Below are 25,319 nucleotides of genomic sequence, written 5' to 3' on the forward strand. Positions count from 1 at the left end.
ATTCAAACCAAAACCTTAAAGAATTTCATAAGTAAGAATAATTCTATTAAAAAAAATGGAATTTAATCCACTAACGCCCAAAAATTAACCCTTTTGCAATCGTTAATGCAAACTTAATACATTAATTTATTTTAATTATACTAAAACTTTTAGTAATTGCTTAAAACTAATTCATTTTGTAAATTTAAATCAAAAAGGTCCTCTTAACTTTCATTAATTTCATCGTCTTGGTGGGTATAGTGAATTACTTCAGGTGGAAGTGTGGAACTTTTCCGATTTTGTAAGCGCCTATATAAAAATGATGTGGAAATTAATGGATCTGAGGTACAGCTTAATATTAATTCGGAGCTTAAAAAATCTGTCTACTCCGCCTCCATTACAGCGTCTTTTTGCATCTCAAAAAATTTGTCAGTAATATGCAGTAAAATAGATTGCAAAGAAACTTTGGTAAGAGTCTCATTTGCTTTTATAATTTTTCTTTTAAAATTTCAATAATTTATATTCGTGAGTGATTTTCGGAAATGGGTTATATGGGAGTTATGACCAATTATGGGCCGATCGTCATGAAATTAGGTCGTGTGATTAATTTCTTTACGAGAGTTGAATTTTATGTGTATACCAACAATTTTAAGTGATTTATGCACGTTAAAGTGATTTTCGGAAGCGGGAGCTATGACTAATTTAGGACCGATCATCATAAAATTAGGTGACCTGAATTCCGTATATATAAAACTTATTTGGAGCTAAATTTGTGTAGATACCTATATAAATTAAACATTTATGACCGATAAAGTCCAATTACGGGAGGACATTTGTATGGGTGCTAGGTGAAATAATGAACCGATTTCAGCCAGTTTCAATAGGCTTCGTCCTTGGGCAAAAAAAATTATATGTACCATATTAAGGTGGGTCTTAGACTAATATTCTTGGACATAAAAAATGCATAGTTTGGGTTATATGCTTCTCAACTTCATCTGAAAATATGTTAACTTCAATTTTGTCCACTACATGTTTGAAAACGACATAAAATTTTTCTTTTTTTGAATTTTCGTTAAGGCAAATTTCAAACAATAACCTAAAAAATATAGTTTTGTTCGAAAACGGCTAAAAATGGCTATTGAATGTAAATGAAAATCGGTTTATAACATTTCAATATATTCATTTCTGTTTGCGTCGCAACAGTCGCAACACTTTTAAGGTTATGTTAAAAAAGTGGCTTTATTTCAAGCAAGCTAAACATTTTTATCACATTTTTTAACAAAAAACCTTACTTACTTAAATTATTGTTCCCCATTTTCACTTTCTTCTTTATAACTCGCGAAATTATTTAAACATGCAATTGAAACTTTGAAAGCAATACAGGCTTTTCAACAAAATTTATTAATAATGCAATGTCTTTGACTGCAAACGGAATTTAATATTTACCAAAAACAAAAAGCTGACTTAGTTAATATTTGCATTTGAAAAATTGGACTTTAGCACAGTTTTGGTAGCCGTTTAACCCATAGTGCAATGGATAAAAAGTTTATTTTTTAATATTTTTATGATTCTGTTCACATTTCTCGCAAAATACACATATGAAATATTTATAGCATGAAAGGCGTTTTCAATGCCGTATCTAAAAATATCGTGTAATTCCAAAAATATTCAAACTTGTAATTAATGCTGTGGCGGCATGGTGTAGTGGTTAAAGTGCTTGCCTACAAAACCAAGCACCCCAGGTTCGATCCCTGGCAGAGGACGAAAAATTTAAATCATGGTTTTCGAGTTTTTAAAACTAACCTCCCTCTAAACAATCCATCCAAGAAGCCTCCTGAACGCTCCTCCACCTGGAAAAGAGGATAACATCATGGAAAAGGTCAGACAGCCCTCCACCCCCTGGGAGAAAATGGTAGGAATCAAAGATCAGCAAGGTTCCCCACCACTACACCAAATACACAGAGGGCATTGTTTCTAGGAAACGACAGATGTCAGCACAATTATCCTAGACCAGCTACAGCAGACCAATCATCTACTTAGCTGGATCAATAACCGATTAACGTAACTGACACAAGGCAATAATAACAATCGATTGAAGGACAGTGCAATATACATGGGAAATACGCGAAAAACAACAACTTCAACATTTCGGATAAGATGGAGAAGCTTTGTGGAAGCCAAATGCCCCCAAGTGGGGTAATGGAGAAAAAAAAATTATTAAAAATTTGTATGTTTTTTTTTAAATTTTTTTTAAATAATTAGTTTTAATTAACAAATTATAATCATAATATAATTTCATAAGATATGTCATTAAAAGCGCCTTATGTTTCATTTGCGAGAAATATGATAAAAATCATGACGTCAAAAAACGAATAACTTAAAAATAAAAAAAAAAATAAAAATCTTTATTCGGTTTGCGTTTGTCATTCTTTTTATACCCTTAAGCTTCGTGAGAAGGGTATATATAGTTTGTCATTCCGTATATCCTTATAAATAGCGGAGTCGATTAAGCCATGTCCGTCTGTCTGTCTGTCTGTCTGTTGAAATCAATTTTCTGAAGATCCCAGATATCTTCGGGATCCAAATCTTCAATAATTATGTTAGACATGCTTTCTATTTAAAATCAGAAAAATCGGTCCACAAATGGCTGAGATATGAGGAAAAAACCAGGATAACCCCGATTTTTGACCTATATATTTAAAAATCTATATATTTAAAAATACAAGGCCTGACTCTTTCATTCACTGACTCATCAGTGAGTGGGTGGTGAGTGAATGAATGAGTCAGGCCTTGTATTTTTATATAATAGATGTTTACAAAAAAGCCCAATAAGTCGATCGTATGTATACTTTTGTAACGGTGTGTATATCTGGATTACTATCTAATGAAAATATTTAAAATTTGTATTTTGAAGTATAATTTGGTGAAGGGTATATAAGATTCGGCAGAGCCGAATATAGCTTTCTTACTTGTTTTTTTATTGTATTTTTTGTTTTTATTAATTTGTATGTGACTGACGCATGTATGTATGTATGTATGTATGTATGTATGTATGTATGTATGTATGTATGTATGTATGTATGTATGTATGTATGTATGTATGTATGTATGTATGTATGTATGTATGTATGTATGTATGTATGTATGTATGTATGTATGTATGTATGTATGTATGTATGTATGTATGTATGTATGTATGTATGTATGTATGTATGTATGTATGTATGTATGTATGTATGTATGTATGTATGTATGTATGTATGTATGTATGTATGTATGTATGTATGTATGTATGTATGTATGTATGTATGTATGTATGTATGTATGTATGTATGTATGTATGTATGTATGTATGTATGTATGTATGTATGTATGTATGTATGTATGTATGTATGTATGTATGTATGTATGTATGTATGTATGTATGTATGTATGTATGTATGTATGTATGTATGTATGTATGTATGTATGTATGTATGTATGTATGTATGTATGTATGTATGTATGTATTAAAAAATGTAAACAAACAAATTCATATTAAATTCATTCAATGTAAGGTTTTTGTTAAATATTCATCGTCTTTCGCTTCATAAAGCGACACCAACCTTCGTTTTTGAAAGCTATACTGCTACTGAGACCGTGTTCGGCTATAAATGACCACTCGAAAGTACGCGTCGCAGATAAATAACAAGTCTGTTTAGAAGATATGTATGGATATGCATTTTAAAGAAATAAACATTTAATTTTTTAATTAAATATTTAAATCAATTTTATGTAAAATGAATTAAAATCGCTAGTTTTTCAAAATTTAAAAAAAAAAACGAAATATCTAAATGACTTTTAGCAAAATCAGATGATCCCATTATTGTATAAATCTTTAATGGAATAATCGCATTTAAGACTTAATGCAAAATTGAGTGCGTGAAAATATGGAAATAGATTCTTAATTGCATACCTGCTAAACAATAGCCACATGCTGATTCTCCATCTGGATGTTTTTCACGCATGTGAATTTCCAAAGTCTCCTGATATTTGTAATGCCAATTGCATTGTGGACATTTAAGGGTTTTGCACGAATTCCGAGTTGACATTTGCACGTTGCTATTAAGACGTGCAGAGTTTAAAATCATTTCGCACCTAAAATTGAGAAAAAAATAATAATATCATAGTAATTAGAAAATATGTTTAGAAAATCTTGGATAAAAATGGTAAAAAAAAACTTTTCAATTTAAATTAAAATCCTAAAACGTGCGTATTAAATCAATACACATGAAGGAATCTTGCAACGAGACAATTTCCTCGGGGTAAGGGACAACATAAAAAATGGTTCTTAAGCAATTCATCCACTACACTTGAATACATAGTTTGATTTGATTTTGCATAGTTCTTTGAAATGTTAATTTATCCACTTGACCATATTAATGAAGCCTTTCAGGAATTTTAAATAAATTGTTTAACAGACAGATGTTGCCATATTTAACCCCGCATCAATTCACTTTGAAAGTATGAATGGCTAAACATCTCTAGACTTAAAAAAAATAACTATAGAATCTATGCAAAATAAGTTAGAACAATATATCCGGCTGTGTGGAATATTGAATGCCCTCCACCTAAAACTATAATTACACAAATTTCGCCTGCCTTTAAAATGATGGACAGTCAGTATTACGCTCGCATATGAACATACATACTAGAGTATCCAAAACCGAAAACCGGTCAACCGGCTTTTTCATCTTTGTAAACTCCACCGGTTTCAGTTTTTTAACTTTTCGGTTTTTTGACAAACCGGTTTTTGTAAGACGGTTAACCGGTTTAAATGAAATCTATTTTCTACCACTTTTAAAAATATTGATTTATTTTATAGAAAATTGAGCAGATTTCGTAAGATATAAAATAATTGCATAAAGAATTCAAAAATGTTAAATTTCCATTAAATAAAAAATTAATATAAACCTGTTAAGACAAAAACCGAAACCGCTTAATCGGTTTTTTTTTAAAAAACAATAATCGAAACCGATTTTTTCAAACCGAAAACCGGTTTTATAAATTTGACGGTTTTTTTGATACTCTAATACACACATTCGTTGTATTTTATTGCGGATTTTTGCTAAACAAATTAACAACAAAAAAAAAATCCAGTTGGAAACACAAAACATATCGTCCTCGCTCCAACCGTCACATCAAATTATTTTCCGGAAACCCATTAAATTATATATATACATACATACTATATACTGGGTCCTTATAAAATTCTAAGACGATCTAGAGATGGTTTGTAAAGAAAAAAAAAGTCAAAAATTCCGGATAAAACTAGGAAATTTTTTTTTGAGTCCAGTCAACTGTAATAAAAAAGCTCCCTAAAGTATGCAATACAAATTTAGATATTTTATTTGCAAATAAATAAACACTGGCAGGAGTATGTGGGTTGGAGAAACTTGAAGAACTAACATTAGTAAAAGCTACCGGGCGAAGCCGGGGCGGGAAACTTATTTCTAATAATAGATAATACAAAACTGACCAAACCGGTTGCACCAGATAAATGTTTATATACAAAACAACAACCGGTGTCGGTATTATATTGGTGGTAGGTATATATGATTCGGCATAGCCGAATGTAACGCTCTTATTTGTTTATATTTATTTCATAGTTTAGGTTTGTTTTGGATTTTTGCTCAACTCAATCCAGTTCTCTTTTATTTCGTTTATTAAGCATTTTTTTCTGTTATTGTAATATTGCTAAAATTTCATCGAGCAAATTTCTTTAAAACACTTGAACAAGTTTGTGTTCAAACATTAATTAAACCTTTGATTAACGCACGAATGAATTTATCAATAGAAACCATTATGCTATGCTGGGGCAATCAAAGGAAACCCCTTTTTTGTGTTCCATTTCGAAATTGTTTATTATAATGAATGCAGGCAATACTTGTTTGAAGGAAGACAAAAGACCAATATAAAAATAAAAATTATTGTATGTTCTTCAGCATATCGTAAAAGAAGGGTTGAGGTTGAGGGTAAGAAAATGAAATGTAATTTCAAATCCCATCGGGATTTTTCTAAGCCACAACAAAAAAAGAAAAGTTCTTGCAACAATGTACATGTTATCATGTACTTTAAAACGGTATTACATGTTTTTAACATGGTTCCCAATCACAATACGAAACTATACATACGAACATATACAACCGTAGAAATGAAACCGCTTAATTAAGAAGTTTTGAAATAACTTTTTTTTGCACAGAATTTTACTCAAATGCACTAAATATTCAATAGTTTGCAAGTAATGTTTACATTTACCAACTTTCTATACCATTTTTCCAAAACTAAACCATTTAATTAAATGTGTTCGACATTGCACAGTGGGACATATCGTAAAATAAAGGATAATAAATGTGTAGGTATACAACTTTTAAAAAAAAAATTAAAAAAAAATCTATCCATAGAATTTAAAAATTTTACCTTTTTTGTACTACTGGAAGCACAATACATCAAAATTGTGAAGTGGTTTAAAAAGCCTCCAACATTTTTTCAATTTTGTTGCCCTTTGTAATGCTCGCACTTTGCATTGTGCCTTTTCTTAGCATGCAAAACAACATTTTAAACAATAGACTGTCTTATTGTTAATGAGATTGAAAATGAAATAATATTGAAAGAGCCAAACCAAACAATGCTACAACAAAATAAAATTAGTTGGGTGGTTTAGCCTTTAAGGTTAAACTGTCAAGGATTCAATCAACTTCGGTGGGAATAATCCTTTGATCAATTAGATTGCGTGTACCAACAAATTACGTTAATAATTACAAACTGTAATCCGATTACAAAATTTCCATCGAACATATTGAGGTTTTAAAAATACATTATAATGAAAACTGAATGCATTATAACTTGAAAGCTGTTTATGGGCTTTGACCTCCAATACCTTATTTAGATCATACATTCCGAAATTTGTTTATTTGGATGTTTAATTTCATTGGTCTATTTCGATCTGCTTGACGATCCTTACCCTATGTCTATACCTGATAAATTTTTGTCATGATTAACATCAAAATGGTATAGTCTCCATTTATTCGTATTATTGCTTCGTTGTGACAAAATTGTTAGTGCTTTTGCTCAGACAACTTTGTGTGGACAACAAACGTCATTAATTATTTTAATAAATATCTGTCAAGTATAGGCAGGGTGTTAAAAATCAAGCGTGGTTTTAATGTTTGAGTTCATCCGTTTCTTCATTACGAAAATAAAAAAAACTTCTTTCTTTACCATTGGTGATAGGCAATTATATCAGAATAAGTGACTTTAGAAAATATTTCTTGCTAGAGCCCTACCAAATGTAATCGTTTGAGAATACTTAAAGGGGGGTCGACGGCATGTATTGCTTGTGTTTTGTGCCATGTATTGGGACATTTTTCCACATGTAAACATATACATACCGTGTGATCCATATGAAACTTTGTGTATGTAAAATACATGTGTATTACTCGTGACATTTTTGAAATTAGAGTATGTTCTATTTTCGTGTGTAAAACAGTGTTGTATTTTGAAATACAACACTGTGTGAGTGCAAAATAAAAAAAAAACAAAACAAAAAAGAGTAAAGAAAAATCATAACAAAATAAGTTTCATTGCATTAAGTATATTTATTGTTATTTAAAAATGTTTTAGATAAATATATTGTTAAAAACAACAAACATATAAACTAATAGAGGTTATGTCACATGCAATTATGAATCGTATGTATAACGTAAATTTTGACATACACATGGAATTCCATATGTATCGAATACATGTCCCAATACAAAAGCAATACATGCCGCCTGACCCCCTACTAGATAGTATTGAAAAATACTAGCATTATCAACAATTTGAGGGTGTTTTTTTCAAATGTTCTTAAAGATTTGAGATAAGAACGATGTCACCACTTGTCAAACATTTGACGTTGTGTTTGCTGGCAGTCGAGGACTATATTTGTGCGCTATAATAATTGTGTTTTGGGACATTTGGGACAAATACTAAACCTATTCATTAAATTGAATTAGTTGAACCATTTATTTTGCAAATACATAAATATTAAATACTTTGCTATAAATGATAGTCCAAAACAAAATTGAAATACAATAGAAATTCTTAAAACTTACCGAGCACACTCGACACCTAACGGACGACCGTTGATATGATCTGAACAGGCGCCAATGGTAAAACTGGCCGCACTTCCGGGATTATTGAGAGGCGGCGTGTTGAGGGACACATTAAGACCCGGTGGAAAATTGTTGGTATTTAGCGAGTGATTTGGTGACATGGAAAGTTGATTGGCAGCCGATAGCAGACCAAGGCCGGCTGCGGCTGCAGCGGCCGCAGCAGCTGCTGCAATACCAGAGTTTGTGGGCGAACGTTGAGGTGTTACTTGTGGCGATGATTTATAGGTTTGATGAGCTTCTAACATTTCACACGTCTTGCAGTCGATACCCTTGAATTCGGGATGCTCTGGACAGATGTTAAGCATGGCAGAGGTGCTAGGCGTGGCTGCGGTTGATATTGGATTTAGATACGCTTCGGCGTGATTTAATGAATGAGAGGTGAGTTGGTTTTGATGCTGCTGTTGTTGTTGTTGTTGCTGTGCAGCAACTAGTTGATGTTGGAGGAACTTACTAATTAACTTAACACTACTAGTATTTTGTTCAGAATTTAAAGCGGCCAATGAGGCGTGTAAGGAACTTATTTGAGCGACTGAGGCATTTGAGGCTGTTGCAGGTAATGGAAACGTATTCGCCGTTGGTTGAGACCAGCTCATGTTATCATTTTCGAGGTTTTTATGTTGAGAATCTTCGTCAGCCGTTGCTCTACCAGCTGAGAGTCGTTGTAAATGCTGTTGCAAGAAATCACTCATTATGCTAGTGTTGAGACTTGTGGAGACTTGATGAGGAGTCAGATGAAGCGATTTTGGACTTAGATTTGATGAGTGCGAAGTGTTTGTGATGTCTTGTGTTTGAGGTTCAATGAAATCGTTGTTGGAATTATCATTATTATACTTATTAATATTAACTAAACTATCAGTACTAATAGCATCTGTTGCTAAATTTCCGGTAGACGCCGAAAAATCTACCTCACTTGTCCGGGCTAATGATGAAGTTGGTGCTGGTGCTGGTGGTGATGTTGTTGTTGTTGTTGCTGCTGCCACTGCCCCTGCCGTGGTCGATGATAAAGATAATGTTTTTGCTAGGGAAGAGGAAGTGGAGGTGGCCATTGTCGTAGTAGTAGTAGTAGTTGTAGTAGTAGGAGAGGTGGTTAAATTATCTGTTGCTAAATCACTAATATTATAGTTGTTAGTCTTTGATTTATCTAAATTTAAGGAACCTAAAGTAGTGGTAGTAGTGGTTGATGTGGATGCTTGAGATTTTAATAATGTTGACATTGTACTCTCATACGTACACGGAGACAGTTGTTCGTCATCATGCGGTGAAGCTGAAGCAACTTGTTGTATATCACTCATTGTAGCTATTGTAGTTGTTGTGCTGGTGGTAATAGTGCTGTTGATCGTACAGCAGGGAGACAAAGGTGAAGAGGAAGGTGACGATGAAGAGCTAGAGGTTGCAGACGTTGATGACAAAGAGGAGGTGTTTGAGATGGAAGTGCCGACGTTACCGATAGCTACGGCTGATGTAGCTCCAGTTTGCTGTTGTTCGTTATTCGTTGTGTCATTGTCCAGCTGCGCTTCCATGCCACTGAATTCTTCGTCGGCCGTTCCCAATGCAATCATGCGTGGAGGCGCATCGACATCTACAGGTTCCAAAAACGATATTTGAGGATTCTCATCCATGTTTCTTTGTATAATGGCACTCGAGTATTCACGTTGCATTAACAAGTGTTTTTCCAAGTCTTGCAAATCTAGGCCGTGTTCGGTGTTTGCATGCAAACTAAATGATTTGGTAATGCCAAATGAAAGTTTACAAATAAAACACATTAAAATGGGCTTTTGTATTTTGAATAGATTATTTTCCTGTCGCAATTGTATGTTGGCATCATTTGCGCTCACAACACGAAATGTATGAATCTTCGGATTTATCGCTTGTTGCAGCTGCTTTTGCGCCTGTTCCTGGTCCTCTTTACTCGATAAACAAAAACTCTTTGCTGCTGCTGCTGTTGACGCATCTGTTGTTGTTGTTGTTGCAGCTGCAGATGATAATGTTGTTGTGGTTTGTGGAGTGTTTATATTTAAATTTACACTAGATTTTGATGATGATGTTTTCGTTGTTTGCAATATTGAAGTTGAAGTTTTTTCATTGGTAACAGAAATAGCTGCAACTAAACGAATGTTGTTAATTTACTTTAATAACTATCAGCTACATTACAACAAACAATTAAAACATACACTTTTTTTAACGCATCTTAGACGTTAACATAATGGGAAATTATAAAAATTTCATCAAATGAAAATTAAAACAACCCAACCGACAGACAAAGGTTCATTTCTCTTGGTAAATTAACATTAAATTAGAATATAATAATAAAACTTTCCAAAATTTGGAAAATTTCACAAACTATACAACTTTTTTATTAATTTTTTTTTTATTTATTTAGTTATGAAGGCATTTTCTAATAAAATGTTTTGTGAATTTGTGAATTTTTTTCAATCAATAAAAATCCACTTAAAGACATATAAATACATGAAAACCATGAATAACAACGCGAGTTTTTTTTAATGAAAAGAGAAATATAAAGATATGAATTTTGGTAAATCTAAAGACCCATTGTGCGTTTGGAAAAACATTCAAAGTACTATTTTGGATGAAACTTTTGACGGGATTACCTATGATTAAAATATTTATATACATAATTCTAATAAAATAATTTAAAAAAAATGTCAAAGTTTTACATTATTTTCATTGAAATTTTGTATAGAAATATTTTAAAATATTGTAATACATTATTTATTATCATATATGAATGACATACGCTCATAAAAGAAAACATAACGTAAATGCATATGAAATACAAATTGGCTCGTTTAAGGGAACGCATTGGTCCTCACTCTTTCAACCTTGTCCATTTCGAAAGAACAAATTGGATTTGTCTAAAAAAAAATTTAAAAACTCGTAGCACCGATAAAAGTTATTGGAACACATAGCTGGAAATTTATCGGATAAATGTTATTCTGCATATAATTATCTTTCTAACAAGAAGATATCTACAGTGGTCCACAAGCTACCAAATTATTTGAATTAAAAGCAAACGACTCTAAAACAATGTAAGAGGTCAATCCAAATACTAACTTTTGTTTTCCGGAATAAAGTTTATTAGAATCTAAAGCAGTTAAAAATTCAACTTTTTCAACTAATTTTTAAGTTTTGTAAATTTTATGGATTATTTCAAACAGAACGTAATTGTCATTTTTTAGTGTTATACTTAATCAGAAACGAGGAAAAATGAGAAAAGAGAAAAAAACTCCCGGGGAATTTTTTGGACTGAAAATTGGGCTGAATATAAAAGTACAACGGGGAAATCTTAAACAAATCGGATAATGAAAAAAAACAGTGTCGACTTAGGTCTTAAGCTACGTGTACACGGTTTTCAGATTGTCAGAAAAATGCTCAGAAAATCGTTAACACAACCTGAGAACTTATGTTGAAACATATGGGCAATTCCACGAGAATCGCTACCACGACTTAAAAAACAAAAACCCTTGAAACTTTTTTTCAAGATGATTTAATTTTTTAATGTTTTAGGCAAAAATTGCGGCGAAAACTAGGCTGCCAATTAGCTTGTAGTATGAAATAAATTTGACTCTGATTGTTTGTTTGCTTTTGTCAAATTGTTTATTGAAACCGAATGTATATTTTCTATTAAATTTTTTAATTTTTGTGTACATATATTTACAGAATATAGTATATTGTTTTATTATAAGAGATAAATCTGTCACGTACGATATTAAATTTTATTTATTATATGTAAAATCATACAAAGATTGTTTTTATTTAAATATGACGGATTGTAAAAGCAAAATATTTCGTTTAGTGTAAGAAATTAAAACAAAAAATTACGTCTCTCTCGATTCTAATATTTTCGCATATTTCTACCCTTAATTCGCTCGATATTTTGGACAACAATGTTTCGAAAGAACTTTTTATTATTTTAAAATATAGTACCCTCTGAATTTAACATAGACCAAATTATTTTTCAGATACTCTTATTTTTGCCAAATCTATTCCAGGCGAACAAATGTCACGTACGATGATATGGAATTGCCCATATGGTTGTTAACCATTTATTGAACTTTTTACTGACAACTTTGTAAGATATGACAACCGTGTATCAGAGACCTTAGAATGAATATTGAACACACATTGTCAATGTTTAAATTTGAACTGAAATCCGATTAAATTTATTTATTTACTTGACTCGATTAATCGTCTATACATTACTCGAATAATCTACAGTATGCGTAATCAAAAGTTTTTACTCACTTATTTGTCATAAATTCGTGGATTAATCGATTATAGATTTAAACAAGTTAATGCGAATGCCTCTACACTAGTAAAATTAACAAATAATAAAAAAATAAATTAAAATGAAAATGAAAAACAAACAGCAAAACAAGAAAAGGGAGTCAAAATTAATAATTGTTATTTCGTATTTTTTAAGCCAGATTTAACATTACTTACCACTTAAAGAATTATCGTTTAAACTCGATAATGTTGCGTTTTCTGCATCGATTATATATGAGCTGCCATCGATGTTACAAACGATTTTGCCTGTAAAACTTTCAACATCAGATGTGGACATTGGTGAGCTGTCATCAGTATAAATGTTCTGAAAGAGAGACAGACCGGCGGCACAAAGATTAATTATGGCGTAAGAAATTTTGTATGATAAACTAAACTAAAATATAATATTGTATAATGTCACAAACAGCTAGCTATACCTCACAAAGTCATTAAACTGAATATAGTAGTTTGTATTTAGCAAGTTTTTTTTATTTTTTTTATAAATATGTAAGTTTAACTTTAAAACTCTGTAGAGTTTATTCGTTAAGTTTATAGTAGTATACAATTTATAAATTTCTCTTTCAGCATTAGTTTTAAATTCAAGAAAATTGCCCTGAAATTAAAATTGAAAGCAAGAAATAATTTGCAACAACGATAAAAAAACAATTTCAACTTAATTGCCTTTATTTAAATTAAATTCGTCGTAATGTAATGCATTATTAAATCTGGCCTAATGTAACGAATCAAATTAAAATGTTATTTAAAGAGTTTACACAAACAGTTTCTAGTTTGGGGAGAAAAATAAAAATAAAAAAATAAAAAAACAGAGATCACAGTGTAACCGAGCATAAAATTATAAGTCTATTGTCATTTATGTAGGCATGCCAATTACATACATACACACCGAGCGAAATTTAATAAGCGATTCTAATAATAACGATTTCTATAATGGTTTTTCAATATACGAGTGAGTATGTATTTACTTAGAAAAGGAAACAAAGTCTATAGGAAATATCGGAAAACTTTAACCCTTTCCTTAACATCCACAAATTAAAGCTCTGAAGGAAAGGATGGTTAACACAATAAACGGTCTACTCAGTTGTTTCTTAGAGAAAATACTACGAGGATCTGAAATTCGGGAAAATATTACATTGGTGTTATTGTGGACAGACCTGAATGGTGTTTTCGCAAATCAGGTAAAATATTAGGCCCATAATCATACATTTTTAAATTTATAAAATCTCCATACAAAATTTAACATACATAGTATATTAAGTTGTCACTCAGGGTGGAAATTGTTTAATTTGATAAATAAATATGTACACATCGAGCCCTTAGCGCCAAATTATCGTAAGCGACAAAACACAAATTTTACAGGATAAGGCTTTTTTTGAAATTTATATATAGAATTAAAAATGTTATGATGCGATATACTATAATATAATTTCTTTCAAGCTATTTGTCTATTTTTCAAAAATATTTATAACTTTATTGAAAAATATGACAAAAAATGTTTTTTATTGAATTTTTGCATAGATAAACATTTTTCGAATTGAAATTAAATTTTTATTTATAAATAGTTCTTAATGTTTCACAGTTATGTAGATTTTTCTATTTAAAATGGAAAAATAAAAACGAATTTTGAAATTTATTATCAGCAATCCCGCAAATTCCAAAAATGCGAATTTTTAGTTTTTTGGTTATACTATCCATAACAGGGTCGGGGTTATCGGGACCCTTTACAAAATAATTAGAAACATCGATTACTATATTTTGATATCGAATATGCGATTTGAGAATTTTTGCCCTAAAGTTTTATTTTACATAAAAAATAGGTGTTTTTTGAAAGGTCTCTGGAAATTTGTTTTCCTTTAAAATATTTTATGAAAACTTAGCTTTCAGAAAGTAGAAATTCCTTGTACATCCTCTTAGAAATTTTTTGCGATAACTTAAAAAGAAAAAAAGTTATTTTTCCCAAAAAATTTGCGAAAAATCGCCATACATGTGTTTTTAGTAAAATAAAGGAAAACTGGAGAAAATCGGGGATCGGTAGGGTGGGTAAAAATGTTGAAAATTTAATTCATATAAGAGATAATTGATAGCTACTATGTGTTTTGTAGTGCTCGATGAACAGATTCTATATGTGAAATTTTTTTGAAATCGGAACTCAAACCAAAAAATAATATCGTTTTAAAAATGTAATATACCCGAGGTGTCCTACTTTGAGGGCCCTTGGTCGCGCCCCTGGTGGGCGCATGAGGTCCACGTTCAAAACTTAAACTCGACAACACTTCTTCGTTGCGCATGTTTCATTCAAACCAATCTAACCATTTAGAAGTTGCAGAATTATTTCCTTCTTTTTTGTCTATACCACTGTGTGTCTCTTACGATAAAATTTGTTTACTGTAAAATATAAACATTGACTTACGATAAAATCTTACCCCCTATATTTTTGAAGTTATTATCAACAAATAAATAAATAAATTTTGGTATCGAGATAGCGTTAGTAGTTTTGTATTAGGTGTACCTACATTAGGTGTATACCGGGATCGGGATTAGCATCTATAATAAAAATGCTTGAGAAAACAGCAAACAAATTGAAAATGATTATTTTTCAAATATATGTATGTACACTCAGGTCTCGTTTTATGCGATAGATGCGTTCCAAAAAAAATCGCATAAATTGAATTCGCATAAAACGATGCTCTAGCTTCATATAAAAACTAATGATTCGTTCCAAAATTCTGAAAAACCGCATAAATTCAAATTTTAATTAAAAATCCAAAGCAAAATCGCATAAAAAAATCAATAAAAATATATTTATTTCATTTACATAAACAGTAAAAACAAAAACCCTTTTAAAAAACTAAACAAAAATATAATATTAATTCATTAGAAACAGAAAAAACAGAAAATGATCAAAAAAATAAGCCAAAACATTTTTTAAGGAAATTCTGTAAATATGTATGATCAATCTGAATGACTAAATAATTGTCGGCATAGTTTAGGAATTGGTTCAACGTCACTTTCATCACTAGATGATATAATCATACCATCATATTGTGAAAATGTCATTTTCATCACTAGAATTTAAAAAAAAAACATCTAAAATTTTAAAATCTGTTAAAATTCCTAAAAAAAATCGTTAATTTAAAAACCGCATAAATTTGAATCCGCATAAAACGAGACCTGAGTGTACATATTTATTGAATTTTTCGTAGTGTAATAATTTCATGGACACAAGAGGGTTAAGTGGCGAAAGTTTATTTCCTCTCTATTATATCGAATTGAACCCTTTTTAATATTTTTTTTTTTTTATTTTTTTATTTTGTTCAAAAAAGAGGTGTATTTTAAGAATTTATTGTTGTTTTGTTTCGGTTTGCATGTATAGATATTTCACAAGTATTTATTTGCATGTCAGCAATTACAATGATAATTGTCAATGCATGTATTTAGTTTTTCGGAAATACCCTATACACCAAACGAAATAATTATAAGTATACATTACATTTTATTGACATTAATTGTAAAAATTTGTAGAACAATGTGGCAAGTATATAAATCATATACATATGTATATGGGGGATTTCACGTCAAGTGAACCAACTTTTAAAATCGATGTCTTCCGATCGAGAACAAAAAGCTCTTAAAGGAATAGACCTAAGGTTTCTTTTGAGCAAAAAAAAAAATTAAAAAAAGGGCCCCTTTTGATAAAAAAATTGTATATCTCGAGTTACAAAACATTTATTTTGCTATATATCACACTCGCATCCCACTAAGCGACCAAATAGATCTTAAAGGACTTGACCAAAGCTTTCTTTTGAGCAAAAAAAAAAATTTTAAAAAGGGTCATTTTGGAAAAAAAAAGTTCGATTTTGAAAAAAAAAAAAAAAAAAGTGAAAAATTGCATGTTTTGAGTTACAAAACATTTATTTTGAAAGATATCCCACTCGCATACCACTAAGCCACCAAATAGGTCTGAAAGGAAAATATCCAAGCTTTCTTTTGAGCAAAAAAAAAATTAAAAAATTTGTAATATTTTTTTTCCGAAATCAAAACCTTTTTTAACTTTTTTTTCAAAATGGGCCCTTTTTTTCTTCAAATAAAGCTTAGATATTTTCCTTGAAGACCTATTTGGTCGCTTAGTGGGATGCGAGTGGGATATCTATCAAAAAAAATGTTTTATAACTCAAAACATGCAATTTTTGACTTTTTTTGCAAAATCAAAAACTTTGTTGACTTTTTTTCAAAAATGGTCCATTTTGAAGAAATAGCTATCTAAACTATTTGGAACACATTTTGCTAAGAGCAATAGGTAATAAGTTACATGGATGAGAAAAATCACATGTTTGGCCAAAATTTGACCCCCTCAGTTTTTTAAAAGTTGGTTCACTTGACGTGAAATCACCCATATAAATATCGTTAGACTGCAACAAAGTTTCTGTGGTTATTGTTGTTTTTTTCTTAAAAATTTTAAAAAGAAACATCAACAGTTATATACATATATATTTCGAGGTTGTTTCACATATTGATCCAGATATATGTTTTTCCACTCAACCGCTGCTGATTTACAATACCAAACACGCTTAACATTGCCAGACAGACAGATCGACACAGCGAAATCGACTTAGAATTTCATAAGGATCAATAATGTGGGCTATTAGATGAATATTACGCACTAAATCAAAATCGATTTTAATCTTTTTACTCTCTCTCTCTGTAATTTTCGCTTTCAATAAGTAGGTATTTGATTTGGAATTCTGCTAATATTGTATGTATGTACAATGAATTATTTCGCGTGGTGTACGTAAGACGACATGTACAATGTACATGATGCATGCATTTAAACGAGTATGAATACCCTTTAAAACACAATTGACATCGAAACATGTAGTAATAGTTATAATGCGTTATTAACATAATTGTATTTCATTTATTATAAATAAACACACATTCATATTAACTAAGAAGATCTATTACGTACACACTAGGGTTTGGGGTTCGGGTATTCTCGGAAAATTTTAAATAATTGCAAACATTTTGCGGTTTTGCAATTACATACATATTTAACTAACTGTATAAATAAAAAGTTAGAATTTCTGTAACCAAGCGTTTACACATGCAAGTAACAGTTCGAAAAACTGAGTACATATGTATGTACACACTTTTGCATTAACACATGCACCAACATGCACCAACATGCAGCGCACTGTCTAGTAGAGATGAGCAATCTCGTGATTTTTGAAGAACGTAGCGGCGTTCTAAGTGAACGTGATTTATAAATCACTGTTGTTTTAAACAGTGACTGTGATCACGTTTTCTCGATGTTATGCAAAATAACAACAATGTTAAGTAGAATACATTATGTAAATATTATACGTACATATGTATATTCACTTTTAAATCTACTCTTATGTTAACCAAAAACTAATATGTAATTGCTGATTTAAAAACGCCTGTTAATAAAAACATATGCAGGCAAATAACAGTACATATGTACAAAAGTGTGAGCGAACATCATTAAAAATATCGGTTACTTGCTATACATATTCAGTAAAAGTTGTTAGAAATATAAAAGAACGACATTTAACAGTATGTTGAAAAAGTGATTTTTCAATCACGGTGATTAAATCGCAGGTATGGAAATATCTCTACTTTCTTACAAGTGAAGACAAACAGACATATTTTATGTATTTTTGTAAAAGAATATAGTACAAATGACAAATTTAATAAATACAATTGTTAAAACTAACATTAACCTCATAAATATTTGTATTTTAAAATTATGGTAACAGTTTATTGTAATTAATAAAAATAATAAAATTTGGTTTCAAGCCGCAAATGCACAGTGGGGCAGAATCGAAATTTTTTGGAAATAAATCTGGCATTTCTAAACGGCTGGTCCGATCGGGATAAAATGAATTGAATTGGGCGTAACCAAGGAGTATTCGAGTTTAAGTTATTAAAATGGGCCCTACAAATAAACCAGGGCCGGCGCTATGGGGGCTCAAAGTAGGGCACCTTCGACATGTAAAATTTTTAAACACGTGCCATTTTTTTGTTTTCCATCCGATTTCAAAGAATTTTATATTTTTGTCCACATCACTCAGCAAACTTATTTATGCGAAATTTTAAGCAAATATGACTATTTTTTATATTTCGAGTACATTTTTATCGCATGCGATATTTTTTCAAAAACGTATTTAACTGGGCATATTTATCTTCACACACATAATTTACAAGAGCTTCTAGCAACTTCTGGTAGTAATGAAGAAGTAACAAACCGAAGATCAATGTACGATATTGATGTATTTTGTTGTTGCAAAATTTACTGAAATCATCCTTTTACCGCAGTAGTCACATTTGTCGCAAATAGGTACTCATCCAAATACTGGCAGGGTACGTACTAGGGTATTCAATTAATCGGGTTTCTGGTTTAATCGGTTAATCGAGCAAATAATTAATCGTGGTTTAGAATTATTCGGTTAATAATCGGTTAATTTAAAATTACTCGATTAACCGAATAATTTCTATTTTAATTTTAAATTGAAAATACAACTACGAATTTTGTGTACAAATACATTAAAAAACAAAACATAACAATTCAACCAAAAAATAATAGCAAATATGGTATTTGAGATACTTTTTGCATACACATGTGAGTTTTTTTTAGGGTTTTATTGAAAACTTCTGAAATAATCAGGGTTATTCCTGTTCTCACTTTCACCATTCACCTTATATTTGAAAGCACAATTACAACAATGGTATCTAATTTTCTCAGAATTTCTTATTAGAAATGTTTACACGTAATTTGTTTAACCTTAATTATATAATTTTCGAAATTTTATTTTATATTATATTGTTGTAATTATGCTTTCAAAAATAGGGTGAATGGTGAAAGTGAGAACAGGAATAGCCATGAATCTTTTAAAAAAAGAATATAATTTAAATGTGTTCCCTTAAAACTATTTTTTTTAATAAAACTTGACTTGGAGAAATCGAAATCATGATAAAGAATATCCAATATATCAGCTCTTTTTTAGTTATACCATTGGAGTCCTTTTTGGATTGTTTTAGATATTGAATACTTTTAATAGTTTCGTTAAGTTCTGATAAAAAACTCTTTTCTAATAAAATTTCGTCTATACATGTAAATACAAACAAAGTTTTAAATCCATGTAAATTAAATATGTCAGTTTTTATACTCACTAAACATGTTTCTTGAATGTTCGAAAAAATATGTAATTTTAATTTGAAATTACATATTTTTTCATTGAAACGAAAAAATAAATACAAAAAAATATGTATGTTAAAGTGCAAAAAAAAGGAATTTCGGTTAATCGGTTCATCGGTTCATCGACACAAATTAATCGGTTTATTTGTTATTCGAAAATCGGCAATTTTAAATTATTCGAACAGTTAAGCGTCAAAAATTAATCGATTAACGGTTAATCGATTGAATACCCTAGTACGTACTCATTGTGTAAGAATACTTCGATCCGGACGACTGACGCAGTTGTGTATGTATTAGGGTATTTAATTAATCGGGTTTCTGGTTTAATCGGTTAACCGAGCAAATAATTAATAGGGGTTTAGATTTATTCGGTTAATTATCGGTTAATTTAAAATTATTCGATTAACCGAATAATATCTATTTTAATTTTAAATTGAAAATACAACCACAAGTTTTGTGTTTTTGTTCCAAACTCTCTCGCTGATTGTAGATGTTGGAGAAATCGAAAGCATGATTAAGAATATTCAATATCTCTGTTTTTTTGTCCTTTTTGGATTGTTTTAGATTGAATAGTTTTGCTAGTTTCATTTCGTTTAGTATCTTTCGTTAAGTTCTGTACATGTAAATGCAAACAAAGTTTTAAATACATGTAAATTAAATATGTCAGTTGTTATTTCACTAAGCATTTTTCTTGGATGTTCGAAAAAATATATAATTTTAATTTGAAATTTGTAATTGAATTGAATTGGAAAAATAATTACTAACAAATATGTCAAAGTGCAAAAAAAAGGAATTTCGGTTAATCGGTTAATTGAAACAAATTAATCGGTTTATTTGTTATTTGAAAATCGGCCATTTTAATTTATTCGAACAGTTAACCGTCCAAAATTAATCGGTTAACCGATTAACGGTTTGTTTGAATACCCTAGTATGTATTGAGTTAGGGGTCATATGTGTTTCCCAAGGATCTACAAAAAGTGGTCAAATTATTATTCTTTTTGAATTTGTACACAGCATAGCAGCAGAAACATATGCTGCTATCATGCGGTTGTTGTTTTTTTATATATTATTTTGTTGTTGCCTGTTATATACACTTAATTGAATTAGACCAGGCATGGAAAATTTGATATTATTGTCTTTTTTTAAACTATTTCATATTCATATTTAATATGTTACTCTCAAACGATTTAAATTAAAAAGAAAAATGTACATAATGATTTGCTGTTTACGATAGAAGCATGTTAGTTCATGTCGTGTTAATCTTATTTGTCTTTGTTTTAATTGCACTGCACCTAGAGTATCGAAACCCGAAACCGAAAACCGGTCAACCGGTTTTTTCATCTTTGTAAGCTCCACCGGTTTCGGTTTTTTGACAAACCGGTTTTTGTATGACGGTTAACCGATTCTAATGAAATATATTTTCTAAAGCTCATTCAAACATATTTATGAAAAACTTTGATACCATTTTTAAAAATATTGATTTATTTTATAGAAAATTTTAGCATTTGACAACATTTCGTAAAACATATAAAATAATTGCATAAAGAATTAAAAAATGCTAAATTTCCATTAAATAAAAATTTAATATAAACCGGTTAACCGGTTTTTTTTTTGAAGACAAAAGCCGAAACTGCGTAACCGGTTTTTTTTTGGGTACCCCGATAGACCAGTCGTGTGCTGGACTATTAATCTGAGGGTTGCGGGTTCGATTCTCGTCAGAGACTCTGGGTGTATCTGCAGACAAGCAAAACGCTTCGCAGTTTGTGTTTGTTTTTTTTTAAATAAAAAAAGACAATAATCGAAACCGGTTTTTTCAAAAACACATTTTTTCGGTTAGACCGAAACCGGTTTTTTAAATTTGCCGGTTTTTTGGGCACATTAACTGCACCACACTCATTGCAGTAAATCTGAAGCCATCTATACGAAAATTTATGTAAAAAAAATTTCTGTATAACAGTATTTTATTATAGAATATTGTGTTTAACAGTAGTAGTGAGTACAATATTCTATGGGGACTTGAACGTTATATCTCGGAAACAAGAGCTAACCTAAAACAACGGTTAGCACCACTGAACTTAGCCTACTCGAATTAGTCTGAAGGGGCTTAGGGACAAATATTTTATCAGGATTGTCGCATAATCAACATATTTATGAAAATTCGAGAAATTGTCGATAAAACGGCAAATCTTACAGGAGTGTGTATATACACACAGTTACTTAAGCATACTCATTCATTCACTCACTCAATCATGACTGATGAGCCAGTTAATGAGTGAGTGAATGAATGAGTCAGGCCTTGTATTTTTAAATATATAGATTTTTTAAAAAAAGCTCAAAAAGTCGATCGTACGTATACTTTAGTAACTGTGTGTATCTTTAAAAATTTATATTTTTTATATCAATAGAAAATATATTTCCCTTATTTATGTACAGTTATTTCGATAGAGCATTCATTGTATTAATGTTTTTGCTGCGCAAAATTTTAAATATTATTTTTCATAACGAACATAATTTTTATTTTCCATCCCTGAATTAGAGCAAACAAAGAGGTAGAGAGTAAATGATATAGAAAGAGAGATGGTATGCTAAAAGTTACGACTGAAATTAGCTTGAAAAAATTCGGCTGGCTGTATTCAGAATTTATTCATGTTTATTCTTAATTTTTGACAATTTCTTAAGAAGCATGTTGTGCTGATTTTTAATGAAACACATTAAAGTTCCAAATGAAAGTTCGCATAATTGACAATTCTAGTATATTTGGTTGATTTACTTGTACATAAAACTGTATTAAATGCGAGATATTTTCATACAGTCCACCACTGAATTGTGAGTATCATACATACATATATTCTAACATTGCAGCTTAATTTCCATAATATTTTATTTTTAAATTTTGTAACGATCTTTGTAGATTAAACGTGTGTTTGTTTATGTGGTATTATACGAGTTGTATCATTGAATGCGTATTAAGCAGACCTACATTTGTTTTATTGTTTTTATTTTTTGTTCTGTTTGATCCCTTAAATAGCTTCTAAACAGCATATAAATGCTGTTTTTAAACGACGCACTTAAATTATACAAGATCTTCTTTTTTATTTAAAAAAAGACCCTTAAAAATCAAAACGAAACAATGTAACTCACTACCAACAAACCTTCCATTGTCTTACTGTGATGTGGTGTGTACATTAGAGTGCCCCAACAAAATGTAATTAAAAAATATTGACCGTCCCCCCTTATGCCGCAAAGATTCTGAATTTTGGAGATGCATTTACAGTTTTTTGCGCAAAAATGTTGGCATTATATACATATATAATAAAAAAATACCCCTAAAGTATGCAGCACAAATTTAGATATTTTATTTGCAAATAAATAAGAACAGGCTGGTGTGCGTGGGTTGGAGAAACTTAAAGAACTAACATTAGTAAACGCTACCGGGCGAAGCCGGGGCGATCAACTAGTATAAAATAAAATTATCCAGGCCATCCACGAGTCTAAGGTCACTTGAATATCCGAATTGTCTTCGTAGCAAAACGTTAACCTATTAAATTTTGGAAATATCTACCAAAACTTTTTGTATCTGATATTTGAATTTTTCAGATTTCGGAAAAAATTTAATTTTGATATACGCCAAAAAATTTTCTTTTTGATAAAAAAAAAAATTAAAAAATAATTATTTAATGACAAAATGTTTGCAAAAACTGAAAAAAAATAAGTTAACGTTATCCTATAATCCTTATATTTCACAGAACATAGAACAATTCTAGGGGGGACGGTCAAAATTCGCAATTCAATTTTTTTGGGAGCACTCTAATGTACACACCACATCACAGCAAGACAATGGAAGGTTTGTTAGTAGTGAAATATGTGTTATATTGTTTCGTTTTGATTTTTATAAGAGTCTTGTTTGAAGATCTTGTATAATTTAAATGCGTCGCGAAAAAACAACATTTATATGCTGTTTAGAAGTTGTTAAGGGATCATACAAAAACGAAACAAATGTCGCCGGTCTGCTTAATACGCTTTTAATGACTACTACTCGCATAATATGTACTACATAAACAAAGACACGTTTGGCCCCAAGAGCGTTTAAGGGTTAATTTCGATTATTCCGCTATTATTGTAAATGTAGGACATTAAGATATACTTTTCTTAAGTTTCATAAAAATTCCAATAAGTAGTCACGTAGCTGGGTAAAATCATTAGTTCGGAACTGTCTCCTAGAACTGCTGGGATGTTACAATTCAACGTGCGAAAGCGACATATTCGTATAAACTAGTTATAGCTGTAAAGCTATTTTGTCGGGGATCACACAGAGAGTGTATAATCAAACAAAATTTTAACTAGCTTCAGCTGATGAATTTAAATGTGGACTTTTGCCATTATTAACTCAACTGATTCGATTTAAGTATCTGTTCAATTAATTTGTACCTACATATTTCATTTTGTTTCAATTGAAATTATTCTTTATAAATGTTTAATTACAAAAGCATACCCTACTCATTAACCGAAAAATTGATTGGACTCTTTGTTTTTTTTTTCTTTCATTCCTTTGCTTTTGTTTTCTTTTTTTGTTTTGGGAATGTATGACGACTAAAAGCGCGAAAAAACCAAATACAATCCCCGAAAAAAAAAACTCAAGACAAAGACAAAAAACACAAAGCGGGCCGCGTGTTTGTTATTGGTGATGGTCATACATACCTTAAATACATCACACCGCCTGCAAGCTGCATGCTTACGTGCTTACGTTTTTAATAAGTTTCATGTACGAATGAATTCTGTGAGTCTTTCTTTGCTCTTTTAAGAAATTTTGAAACAGAACAGAACCAAAACTTAAATGAAAAAAGGAATAAAAACAATGCGATTTATATGTATTTGTCATACAGATTCTACACCCTGCCACATTCGTTGCAGGCATATTTAGTTCTTTCGCTTTCTGGTTTCAATACACCCAATAAATTGCTCAAACAATATTTATACTTTAGCTTATCAATGGTTTAATTACAATTAAACCAGTGTTAACACATTATTTTCTCCATATGAACAGCTGAAAAAATATTAAGTTTTTATCTTATCTTGTCGTTTACTTATTAATTCTAAATTTCTTAGATTCGCCCTAAAATACAAACAGTGAATTTGAAGCAGATATGATCAAAATTATTAATTTATACCGTTTGTATCATATTTATAAGGACATTTAATTTTTTTTAGAAAAATCTAAAGAAAACATCAACAGGAGTCTTAGAGATAAATCAAGATGTACCAAGAATCATAAAACAATAATTTTGTGTGTGCAACAACCTATAAACATCGAATACGATCAGTTGCCTGTGAATAATTGCGCATAAAGTCTAGAATAACAGGCCAAAAATGGAAATTTTCATCACTTAACTTCACAATATTCCACCCGGCACTCTTCAAAATTTTAACAAACATTTTTTGCATTACAACCGATTGTCAGTCTAATGCAGAGATTGTAATTTCATAGCACAATTGTGCAGACGAACAACACACATATTCTTATTCTCTTTAAAAGAGCATAACAATGTCTCATTTTTTTCAGAAATTCATTAAGCATTGTTGTTGGTTGGTTTTTGGACGAAGCATAGCAAACACACGCGTTTCAATTG

At 30.5% G+C, this 25,319-nt stretch overlaps 1 protein-coding gene across 3 annotated transcripts in view; it reads right to left on the minus strand.

Annotated features, from left to right (window-relative positions):
• zfh2 (Zn finger homeodomain 2) overlaps positions 1 to 25,319 on the minus strand; it is a 140,856-nt gene that overhangs the window by 37,945 nt on the left and 77,592 nt on the right. For 2 of the 3 annotated variants that reach the window (XM_065514744.1, XM_065514746.1), the window contains 3 exons: positions 12,636 to 12,783; positions 8,115 to 10,278; positions 3,935 to 4,116 (listed from right to left, as the gene is read on the minus strand). In XM_065514744.1, the coding sequence (XP_065370816.1) occupies positions 3,935 to 4,116; positions 8,115 to 10,278; positions 12,636 to 12,783 (2,494 nt within the window). The remainder of the gene's footprint in view (positions 1 to 3,934; positions 4,117 to 8,114; positions 10,279 to 12,635; positions 12,784 to 25,319) is intronic. The other variant, XM_065514745.1, reaches the window with a different exon arrangement.

The sequence above is a fragment of the Calliphora vicina genome, chromosome X (assembly GCF_958450345.1).
Source record: "Calliphora vicina chromosome X, idCalVici1.1, whole genome shotgun sequence".
NCBI classification, from domain to species: domain Eukaryota; kingdom Metazoa; phylum Arthropoda; class Insecta; order Diptera; family Calliphoridae; genus Calliphora; species Calliphora vicina.